At 36.6% G+C, this 12,730-nt stretch overlaps 1 protein-coding gene across 1 annotated transcript in view; it reads right to left on the reverse strand.

The window, feature by feature from the left end:
• Positions 1 to 12,730, reverse strand: part of MGAT5 (alpha-1,6-mannosylglycoprotein 6-beta-N-acetylglucosaminyltransferase) — a 242,317-nt gene that overhangs the window by 155,860 nt on the left and 73,727 nt on the right. The window contains exons 3-4 of the mRNA XM_044669910.1: positions 1,688 to 1,764; positions 669 to 758 (exon numbers count right to left, since the gene is read on the reverse strand). Of these exons, the coding sequence (XP_044525845.1) occupies positions 669 to 758; positions 1,688 to 1,764 (167 nt within the window). The remainder of the gene's footprint in view (positions 1 to 668; positions 759 to 1,687; positions 1,765 to 12,730) is intronic.

Here is a 12,730-nt window from a genome sequence, read left to right on the forward strand (position 1 = left end):
AGAACTAGGAACTAGGTTATTTGTGTTTTAGTCTTGACTTAGCCCCTGCTGAGCTCTTATTGAATTTGGTTAAAATATTTCTGCGTTCTAATTTCCTAATGTATAATTGAAGTTGGGTAAGTTAGTATAGTTTGATGGACAGAGACCAAATCAAAATGAGAAAGATCTAGGTTCCTGTCCTTTCAGAGACACATACTGGCTATGTGAAATAGGGCAAGTCACTTAGCTTCTGAATGGCCCTAGGCATTTCTTTAGGATTATAAATTGCAGAAAAGTTGCTAGACTTCAAAGGTAGAGGAAATTCCTTTCACCAATGACATCTCAAGTACAGAACAAAAAGGAAATAAATGTCAAGTAAAATAAGAAAGAAGGGGCTAGATTAGATGCCTTGTTCTAACCTCTCCTAATTCTCTCAATTCTAAGTACTTGATGTGCTCTAAGAAAGGTAATATTTAAATTACAAGGCATATTCCAATTGGCAAAACAAGGAAGTAAAAACAATATCCTTTTCACTTTTTACTACCAAGTTAACAGCATGGCTTCAGAAAAAGGGGAAACTAAAAAGGGAAAATAAGACTATTCAACTGAAAATGAATACAAATTCCAAAGCAATTCTGAGAAAATAGGTACCACACCCCAGCCCAAAAGCTACCAGATACTGTACTGACCTCACTGAGGTAAATAAAAAAAGAGCACGTGGATCCATCCACACCATAATTTGCGTAGCAGGGATCTGTTCTCCACATATCTTTCATCCACTGCAATGACAAAAGTCAAATAAAAACATTGTTATTCTTTTATCAACACTTCTGCACATTTGCCAGCAGATAAGTGGAAATCAGAGGAGAATCAGAGCTGTCTGACCCACTCAAGCCTGAAGAAAAGAATACACAAGGAGTAAACTGAGCTTTAGGGACAAAGGACAGAAAATACAGTGTCTTGAGAAGCAAGAATTCAACTCTAGTTTGTTCCTGGCCTGGCATGGTTGCCTACATGTGAGATGGCAAGAAACCAAAAAACTTAAGGGGAGGTAATATGAATTTAAAAATAAAAAACACTCTGAATCAAAAAATTTATAAAGTGCTTATCTTCTAGGGATATTGTGTTAATAATCTCACTTCCCCAAACAGGTATGATTTTCACCTGAATATTCAGAGATGCCACAGATGACTACAATGTACACATTCTTAGGGCTTACTATTCAAGTCCTAATAACATTACTTGGTTTTCTGAACCTCCCAAATACTGCTTTTAAGAGATTCCTGTTCCCATTTGTTGGATATTTAAAACAGCGTTTTAAAATGGTTATTGAGAATATACTCAAATGACTTTGGATCTTCTAAATATTTGGGCACAAGTGAAAATGTAATATTTAAAATAAAGATGAAGAGCCTATCTATAAAGGGCCCTGGTTACTGATTGAAACAAAAATATTCTGTCACTGTCTTGAAAAAGTTTCCAAGATATAAACCCTCATCTGAAGGAGGAGCTCTTCTCTCTACTTGACTAGTTCTCAAGAGAGTTCATTAGCAACAAGTTTGTACAAGTTCCCTAAGATCTTGAGGTATATAGAGTATATAGAGTTCATTCATGAAAATGAACACTACTGGGGAAAAGAATAGGGCAAATAAAAATTTAGAACATCTTCAGTATGGATGTGAAATAAAAGGTTGCCATCTTGTTTTACCTTGATTTTCCCTTCGCAGTGTGGGAAGCCATCCATAGGAGGCAATTCACATTTTTCTTGAGCTCCATTAATGATATCTATGGAGAAAGCACAAAAAGTGCTGTGAATAATAAAACAGAGGAGTGCATAATCTTTAAAGATAAAGTAGTAGGCATAAATTCTACATAGGCTGGAGTTGCATTCTGAGAGATACTGCAAAGTTGACAAATCATAAATCTCTGACAACAATAATAATTAATAACAATTGACATTTATCTCAGGTTTTATGACTTGTAAAGCATTCTACATACATTATCTTATTTGATTCTCAGTACCACCCTTTAAGTTAGTAGTAGAATTATTACTATCACTCATTTACAGTTGAGGAAACCAAGAGGTAAAGGGATTTCCCCATAGCCACACAACCACTTAATGTCAAAGGTAGGATTTCAAACCAAATCTTTTCCAATTCCAAGACTAGGACTCTTTTCATTATATAATTTTTCTTTGCACTGTGGGGAAGCAGCAAAAAGTCATTAACTATATGCATTGCAGCATTTCAGTAAACCTGTTTGCCTTAATTTCCCCATTTGTCAAATGAGCATAATGATGTCTGTCATTACCTGTTTTATAGGTGTACCATATTAGGGTAAAAAGAAAAAACATACTAAAAGCATTTATATCAAAGATCAATTAAAATGCCTTGAACTTTAACCATTCAAACAACTAGAACTTTGCCACCAGTTCAGATTAAGGAGGTAACAAAAAAAATGATTGATCAAGGGAAGGAGTAGAATTAATTATACAGGGGTAGTAAGGATGAGAAAAAAAATTGAGAATGAATAGATAAATATTGTGATTTCATGATAAAGAATCTGAATTACCTCAAAAAAAGCTCAGAAGTATAGGCAGAGACAAAAAAAGGAACTGTTGGAGTCTGACTGCAGATCAAAGCATGCCATCTTGCATTTTATTTTCTCATTGAGTTTTTTTATTGCATGTGTAATGTCTTCTTCTCATGGCATAAGCAATAAGGAAATAAGTATTGCAAGAAAGCACTGGTATAATCTACATTATCCTCAGGTAGGAAGGGGAAGGGAGAAAATCTAAATTTTAAACATCAGAAAACATTTTTTAAAAAATAGTTTCTATGTGGAACTGAAAAAATACAAATTAAAAAAGAAAAGAAGCAGAATGGTTATAAAAGCTCAGTTTTTTTTAAACTTGAAGCATAGCTCAATGTTAAATCTTTTTGAGGTTATAATGGTGTCTTGGTTCTTCTAAAAAATATTTAGTAAGATATTCAACCACATCTTCTCAGAAAACTGAGAAGCAGTGATATTTAGAGGAGAAGGGAAAATAATTTACAAATTTAGGCTTAGGTCAGGATCTAGGACAAGAACAAATGGAAAAGATCAGACAAAAAAATGGAAAAGATCTGCTATGATTTCTATTATATACTAACTATTCCATCAATGATGGTAGATTCTAATATCACAGTTCTGATTATGCTATATGAAGAAGTAGACATGGCATTATGAAAACGAAAATAGGAGGAGTAGTTGCAATATATCAACTATATATCTGTTCTAGAAGAAACATAATTTTGAGGGTATTAAAGGAAGAAGTTTAAAGATATCTGAAAAATGGGAAAATAATAAAAACTAGAAAAAATCATGCATAATGTTACTATACAAAAAAGATATCAAGAATTACTGACTCATATACCTTATTTCTTATCTCTTAAATCATAATGATTTGCACATATGACAAAGGAATCTTTTATTTAAAAATATTAAAAAGTGACTAACAGGTTTTTGTAGTTATTGCTAAACAGAAATTAGTGTCACACGATAACCCTAGTCACAGGTCATCATGAAGTCTAGAAGAAGCTCAAATTACACAACTTCTGAAGAGAGTAGGCTAAGAGATTCTAAGACTAATAAAGAAATTCTACTCAAAAAGTCATTTTAAGTTTACATAATCATAAAGCAAAGCATTTTTGGCTGAAAAAGGCTGAGAAACCACCTAGTTAGGCCCAGGATAGTGAAATGATTTGCTGAAGGTCACAAGAACCTTAACAAACCAGGATTTGAACACCTAGGTCATCTAACTCCCAAACCAAGGTTCCAAAGAAGTATTTTCTAATGCGCTATCTCTTGCCTGATCTTTAGTCTGGATCTTCCATATATAACTTTAAAACAGGTTAGAAAAAATACAGTTTGCTGTGACATCAATTAGTTCAAAGTTTTTATTCCTTAAACCAGGCAGTTTTTTGGCTAATTGAATGAGACTTTCTCTAGAGATTCATTAGTCCTTGATAGATTTTCTGTCATCTGTTTAGTTACACACTCATGGGGTCTGAATGGAAAGTGCCCTTCCAAAAGCTCAATTTCAGGCAACAGAAATCAGTGGGGTCTGAGAAATGTCTAAGTGAGCCCACATAGGAAAATATATAGATGATGCTATTTACTAAAAAAGCATTCACATAGTCAGACAAGAGGTGGTGAAGAGATCTACTAGCAATGGATGCTTATAAGAGTCACTCAGCTTTGATATGTACTTAGGGAGAAGCTGGGGCTAGGGGAATGCCATGTGGGGTACAAGTGGAGTTAAATACACTGCAGAATAGAGTCCTTTATTTAAGCTCCTTTCCTTGCGAAAGCAATAAAATACAATGAAAAGAATACTGGATTTGAGCTCAGAAGACATAGTTTGAATCCTGACTTAATTATCTATAGGACTTTTTTTGGTCATTCAGCCTGCTGAGCTTTGATTCCCCCCATCCCCTAAAAAATGTGAGGATTGAACTAGATGGTCTTAAAGGTCCCTTCCTGCTCTAAGTCTTATGATCCTATAATTCAGGGGTCGGCAACGTATGGCTCTTTCTGCAGGAGCCATAAAGACACCCACGGCACGGTAACTAACAGTTTACGCATGACATCGTGCGTCACGTGATACCACACATGATCCTCTCGGTACCGCGACTATCTTCTAAGATAGAAGCTCCCTCATTGATATTGCCGCGCAAGATGAATCCTGGTCTTTAGTTCGGTTTGGTAGGTGTGCTGTGTGTTCCTCCTTCTGCCCTCCTTTTACTCTTTCCACACCTGTTACTGACATCTTGGGGTTCTGTATAGTGATTGATCCCTTTTGTCTACTTTCTTTTTCCCTCAGCCTCTGATTTACATGGCTTTATCACAGTGCATTCATGGGGTCTGCACTCCCTATTTGTGGGATTGTTATTGTTTTTAACTTTTATACCTGCTCTTAAAGGGGAACTATAGTCAGATTACATCTTTACATATGCTTCATTAGTGAGAAGCATTTCTTCCCAGTAGTTGTTTCATTTGATACGGAATGATTGAGTAGGCAGCACTGATAAACACCTGTACCAGGAAATGTGTGTGATGTGTCCTGGCCAGTTTTCCATGAAAAAGTACCCTCCGTCCCCCACTACTTACTAATGCTTGCACACAAGTCATGTTATTTTCTGTAATCTCCTGATCTCCTGCTTAATTTATGTGGCCAAATGGCTTAACCAGTAGGCCGGCAGCTTTTTCTTCTCCTGTTGCCTGACTTGAGAGAGAGAGAGGAAAAAGTATTCTTCCCTGAATTTTTCTCTCTTTATTTCAGCAATTTTCTTAGTGTAAAGGAGTTTTATATGTATGTGTGCAGTTATATCAGTACTATAGTGCCCCATTAAGTCTTGTTTTTGATTAATAATCAAAATAATTTTGATTAATAATCAGCAAAACCATACAGCACCAGAAGTCACTTTAATGTACTTTATTCATCATTGGTTAGCACATGATAATGTTATTAAAAATAGTTATGAGATTTACTGTACTTTAAAAGTGTTGTTCTTACATAAAATGCACATATTTACTTGTAGTCAGTGTTAAACATATTGTTCGGCTCTCACAAAATTACATTTTAAAAAATGTGGTGTTTATGGCTCTCATGGCCAAAAAGGTTGCAGACCCCTGCTATAATTCCTCAAGTAGAAAAAGGGGAACTCAGTCCTGGCCTAAGGGGCAAAAGGAAGAACAGATATGCCTTTCAGCATTTCCTTGTCTCCTGATTCCTAGTTTCCTATTCCCTTCTTCATCCCATCCTCTCTTTAGGTCAATTCATATCCTCAATATTTCCACCCTTCCTAGGAAAACTCAATTCCATGGTTATTCTGATGGGGATGGTGACCAGCTATGTGTCATACAGATAGACTATAGGTCAGGTGTGAAAAAGCTGCCCTCCCATCAGCCTCTAAAGGTATGCTCTGTGAGTGCAGCAAAGGAAATGGGTAACTTTCTTGCCATTAAAGATTTTAAGGGACAATGAATGAAGGAATCATCACAAGAAGAGCAGGAACAAAACTCAGCGACCCAAATGCACAAATGCAGGGCTTTTGTTGTAAAAAGTGAGATGTGCTACCACTGATACATTGAGAGACTCTTTTTCTACAGTGAGTAGTCTGAACTTGATCTGAAGATGATTCTGGGAACTTGGAACTTTTGATGTTTGACACAATAGTTTCCTTTATAAAACAATGTATTTTATTTATTTATTTAAAAATTAGTCTTTAAAGAAGTCCATAGGCTTCACCATCATCTTAATTAGAAAGTCCATGACACAATCAAAACAAACAACTTGAGCTTTGAACAGATTTCTGGTTTTGGTTTTTTTATTTGTAGAAGAGGGTAGAGAATGGAAATGAGTTAGAGCACAGAGAATTGAGAGGAGACCGGAACCAACAAGGTAAAAAGGGTAATAAGAACACGAACAGACTCATTAATGATGGACAAAGAAAAAAAGATATAGTGACCATATTGCCCCTTATAAGCTAACCACTGCACAAATGAGGAAGCTAGGTGGTACAGTAGATAAAGTGTTGGGCCTATTAGAATCAGAAGACCTGAATTCAAATTCAGATTCATATCTTTAATAGCTAAGTGGCCCTGGGCAAATCTCTTTAATTTTGATCTGCCTCAGTCTTCTCATCTGTAAAATAGGAATAATAATAGCAGCTCCTACCTCTGAAGATTGTTGTGAGAAACAAAATGAAATGAGGTAATATTCTTAAAGTGTGAGCAAATTTTAAAGATCTATGTAAATGCTAGCAATTATTATTATTATTGTCCTTATTGCACATTTGTTCGTTTACATAGGATAGCATATTTAGATCTGAGAGAAACCGTTAGAGGTGACTAAGTGGCACGGGGGAAAGAGTTCTGCACTTGGAGTCAGGAATTCTTAATTCATATTCAGCCTCAGGCACATAATAGCTGTTAAACACTAGGCAAGTCACTTGCCTGCTATCTCTCACGGTTTCCGCAGCTGTAAAATGGGAATAAATGACAGCATCTACCTCCCAGGATTATTCTAAGGATCCAGTAGGATGACAACATTTATATAGCCCTCAGTATAGTGCTTTGCACAGAATAGATCCTCCTTAAGAGATACATAATCTCTTCCTTTCTGCATTATCATATTTTATATTCACAACATCACTGAGATCGGAAGAGACAAAATTCCAGGTTGGGCAATAGTTTCAATATTGTGGATAGTGCTTCAGTCTATGACTTCCACCCTAGACCTCTATTCTGATTGTGATCAATTGTGACTATTATTCCTGGGGTCTCGGAATACAGGAAGGTAGAAGGCATGGTCCTGGCCATCAAGGAGCTGAAAATGTCATTGGGAAGAAAGGACCTATACATAAAAAACTGAATACAGAGTAGCACAGGCTAGGAGTCCAATGTGTACTAGAGGCAGTAAATGTTCCAGAGGAAATAGTAAAAAGGGATCAGTGATTGGGAGTAGTGCTTCAGATATAAGTCGTTGATTGGGAACTTTGAGCTCTCAATGAGTCTTTTTTTAAACTCTTGCCTTCTTTCTTAGAACTGATACTAAATACTAGAGCAGGGGTCAGCAACCTTTTTGGCTGTGAGAGCCATAAACGCCAATTTTTTAAAATGTAATTTTGTGAGAGCCATACAGTGCTCACAGTGCATGTTCCTGTAAGTGCCTGAAAAAAATTGACTTTATGGCTCCTGCAGAAAGAACCATATCTGGCCCTCAAAAGAGCCAGATATGGCTCAAGAGCCATATGTTGCCAACCCCTGGACTAGAGCAAAAGAGTGGCAAGGGCTAGGCAATTGAGGTTAAGTGACTTGCCTGGGGTTACACAGTTATTAAGCATCTAAAACCATATCTGAACCCAGGTCCTTCCACCTCTGGGTCTGAGACTCTATCTACTGTGCTACTTTGCTGACCTGCTCTGAAGAAGTCTTAAAAAGTACTACTTGACCAAAACATGCCTACTTCCACTATATTTCCTTTGTAAGATTTCTATTGCATGTGTGATATGTGACTTCCATCATGCCTAGAGTAAAAGGAAATGAAATGTGTATCACATGAAAGTATAGGTATAACCTACATCAAATTATTCATTGCCTCAGAGAGGGGAGAGTATGTGTATGACACATATTCATACATACACACATACACACCCACATATATATAAAACTGAATTCTAAAATGTCAAATAACAATTATAAAAAAACTAGTTTTACAAGTAACTGAAAAATAAAAAAAATCTTTTTTTAAAAAGTCCTTTACAGAGAAGAAAGTTATCAGTTATATGAAGGGTTTAAGCCTTAGGAAATGGATTTTACCTGGAATGGGAGAGACTTCAATAAGTTATAAGGAAGACCTGAAAACAAGTACTAAAATTATAGTAAAATTTCTTTATGATATAAGTAAAGGGGCAAAGGACTAATGTCCTTGAAGTTGCTTAAACACATTTTATCAGGTTTGAAAACATATCATTCTGTTTCATGTGAAATACTTTAACTCATGGTCTATCTGAGTCTATGTAGTGATAAGCAAAGCCATTACCAATTGCAACTTACTGTACACAAGGCAAAATGCTGAGTGCTGAAGGAGACACAAAATTCTGATAAGATATAGCCTCTGTCCTTGAGATGCCATTACAGTCCAGCAGCAGAGATAAGGTACCAACATTATAACTATAATATGCAATATTATAGCTCAGTAAAATGAATAGAGTTACAAAACAACATGCTATATGACATCTGAAGGGATGTCCGACTTGTGGGAAGAGGGAGAAATAAGCCCGTGGAGAGGTGGTATATGAATGGGGCTTTAAAGGATGGGTAGTGTATGGAGATGAGTATTGATGGTAGGAGTTGAGTATCTAGACTCCCCTCCTTGTTAGCTTTCAATGGGCCAGATCAGCTATCACTCACCCTCACCCCAGGGAAGACTTATGAGTGAATAAACTCAAAGAGGCAAAGCTATAGTGCAGATGTTGAAGGAAGGTGTTGGGGTTCAGTTGTGACCCTAATGGGTTGGATCCCACCCTCAGAGCCAGCCCTGTTAAGACAAGCCTCTCCCCACTCCTAAGTTCAAGTTAGCTTTTCCCTATCAAGACAGCCCCAAGATCAGTCACCTCCCCTCCTCAATGTAACTGCTCCAGACTCTAAGTATCAAATTAACAGGGGTTTATTAAATGGTAAATTAAATTCAGGGTACAAGAGGAAAAGGTATAGGGAAATCAAGGAAGGAGGGAAAGGATGAACTTCACTATCAGCTATGGGTTCTCCCCAAGAGAGCAGCTCTGGACTTATTCTGTGGCTTGGTCACAGTAGTTAACTCTCTCTTTCCCCTATATTTCTAAACTAATATAAGAGGGAAGTAACAGGATATAAATGGATTCAAGCAGGATCAGGGAAGGGACCCCATCTCATTCAAGCCCGCTCCCCCAGGAATTTGAGCTCTCTGGCCAAATTGGAGAATTGCTGTTCAATGGGGTCTTCTTTGTTGGTAAATGAACATAGTAGGAATTGATGTTAATAGTTGTGATCTCCCAATAATTGCTAATAAAAGTACAGAGGAACTCAATTCACTCAGGATCCACCCCAAAATCAAAACCTCCCAACCAAAGAACCAACCCCCTAGGGTCCCAGTCCAGTCAGGAGTGAAGTGACAGTTGAGAAAACTCCTCCAAACTCCTCTTGCTGCTGGCCCCTCCCAAATGGAATTCTCTCAGGGTTCCATGGGGTTGGCTTCCAGATCCCTTCTAAGATGAGTGCTTAGTGATCCTTGATTTACCCCAATTCCACACCTACAGTAGGAAATCAGTATTTGATACAGGGAGATTTAGGCAAATTAATGATCTGAAGGAAGAAGTATAAAAGTACAGAACATACAGGAGAGACAGAAAGACGTTCATGTTTGCTTGAGCATGGAGGAGAGTATGGGAAGTTAAGTGAGCTAAGAAAGGTAACTGAGGGGCAGCTAAGTAGCTCAGCGGTAGGGAGCCAGGTCTAGAGATGGGAGGTTGTGGGTTCATATCTTGCCTCAGACATTTCCTACTTGTGTGACCCTGGGTAAGTCACTTAACTCCAATTACCTAGCTCTTACCACTCTTATGCCTTGAAGCCAATACATAGTAAGAAAGGAAGGGTTTCTAAAAAAAGAGTGGATTAGAAAAGAGTTTGGTATGTGTGGGGAAGGCAAGAAAATTTATTGTAAGGCTACTGAAATTCAGAGTGATGATAATGAAAGATGATACTTGGGTGGCTATTGTACAAATATGGAGGAGGGGAATGGAATCAAGAGATGACACTATGAAAGAACAGTAGACTGATTAATTGATCGTGAAGAGTGAGGGAGAGGGAAGAAACTAATCAAAGATAATAGCACTGATACAAAAATAGTAGATTAGGTGAATGATGATGCCACATAAACAGTGAAATCACAAAGAGACAGAATAGGAGAAAGAACAATGAGTTTACAATTTGAAATAATCTAAATATGAGGTCTAGTGGGATAGACACATGTAAATATCCTATATACAAATCTTAAACTTCAAAAAAGGGGGAAGGAGACAAAGCTAGATAAATATTGAGATTGGAGTTGGGGGACTAAATGACAGATGGTAGCTATGGACAGATCCTGAAGCAAGATCAACATTAAAGGCTTAGAAAGAAGAAGAGGTACCACATATTAGGATGTACAAATAAAGTTCACAGATTCAGCACCAGACAAGCAAGTCTATAATGTTCCACAAACACACTCTGTACATAAAATAATGAATAGCTTAATGTGTTTATATCACATCATAAAAGCCACCTATTTCCAAAAGACATTGAAGCAGAAAAAATTCATGCTACTTGTAACTAAATATATTCAGAATGTATTTACAGCAGGCAGTTGGAAGTCCTAACTCTGTTTTTAAAATTATATTTACTAAGTTGTCCACTATGGAGGAAATACTTAATAAGGTAGATGTTGGATATTTAGAGATGGATGGATTGCTTTTGGCAAGGGGGAGAAATGAGGCATAAAAGAATAGGAGACAGAACTTTTTGAGTGAATCTTGTCCCTTCAGAATACAAATTATTTAAAGGTTCATTTAGTTTTTAAATGCAGTTTAGCAAAAATGTCAAGTGTTTGAAATACTTCTCTTTGGGAGAACTTATACAACACAGTACCATTAACATTTGAACCAGCCTTGACTAGGCAGGCATCTGATATGTTGAGTTCCCTTCTGGCTAAGTGTACCACAGCTATTTTAAAGAAGAAAACAGACCAACCCAAAAACCTTAAAAAAAATGACCATCTGTCCGCACTAGAAAGTATTAGAGAACTTAACAGAATTTCTTATCTTTTTATCCAATGGATCCCAAGACATGGGCCCTTATAAGAAGTGGTACCATTCAGTCCATGAAGAGTCAGTACAGGTGCCTAGGAATATTTTCTTTCAAAGGGCAAATCTCTCCAATGACACTGTTCAGGATAAGGTTGTTTTTATTTCTGCACACCAAATAAATTATGTGAGCATTGTAGTAGCCCTTATCTAATAACCACCAGAGAGAAATATATCTGTATACCTATACTCCTATGATTTTTGGTTTCAAAGTAATCTGATTCAACTTCACCTCTCTCATGAGATAGGATGTTTATCCAGATCCTATAGTCACTGGTCTCATTTAGGAAGTTGTTGGGAGGATCAAATTAAAAAATGTGAGTAAATGTGAAGACTTACACAAATGGGAATGATTGTGACTATTATTAGATTGTGTATGCTGATGAGTTTCACAGCCTTCATAAGTCAGTTTCACATGAAAATCATATCAAAGGTAAAATGCAAAAACCCCTTTAGGGCAGTTCAACTTTGATTTTATTAGGAAACAACTCCACTAATATATTAGGAAACCATATTAGGGTAATATTTCTCTTCCTACCTCCCAGCAAAAGCATTCTGTCTAAATCAGGGGTCAAAAAAAATAAAACAAAAACCCACCAAAATTATTCACATCAAAATCTCTGTTATCAAGAGAGTGAGAATACTGGAAACTATTTCATATAAAATGAGTTCAAGAAGAGGGGATGCCTATTTTTGAGAAGAGAACTTATAGAAGATATGCTATTGTGGCTTCCAGTATCTGAAGACCTCACTTATGGAAAGGGCACAAGATGTCTACTAATTACATGGTTCCAAGAATATTAATATTAGTTTGCTTTATTTCCAAGGAAACATAAAATCTATGAGATTACTACTCATTACCCAATTAAGAAATAATCCAAGGACATAAATAGAAAGTTTTTGAAGAAATAAAAACTTTAAAATTTACATGAAAGATATTCAAATTCTCTGATAATTAGATAAAATAAAATGAAGACAACCTAAAGACACCACATTGCATTCACTAAATTGGCAAAAAGAGAGAGGGCAAAAGGCTAAAGTCAATGTACTCTTATTACATCAACAGTAAGATTATCATAAATAATTTAGAGAGTAATTTGGCAGTATTCATTAAAAGCCTTAAAATGGATCATACCTTTATGCCCAGCAATCTCATTGCTAAGACCATGAAGGTTATGTAGCTGGCCTTAGAGTCAGCAAGACCTCAAGTTCAACGGCCTCTGACACTTTTTGGTTGTATGACCCTAGACAGGTCATGTAACTTTTTAATGATCTAGGCAACTCTCTAAGACTGTAAGTTGCAAAGAAGATGTTTGCCTATTTTGGTA

Source organism: Gracilinanus agilis, chromosome 3 (assembly GCF_016433145.1).
Source record: "Gracilinanus agilis isolate LMUSP501 chromosome 3, AgileGrace, whole genome shotgun sequence".
NCBI classification, from domain to species: Eukaryota; Metazoa; Chordata; class Mammalia; order Didelphimorphia; family Didelphidae; genus Gracilinanus; species Gracilinanus agilis.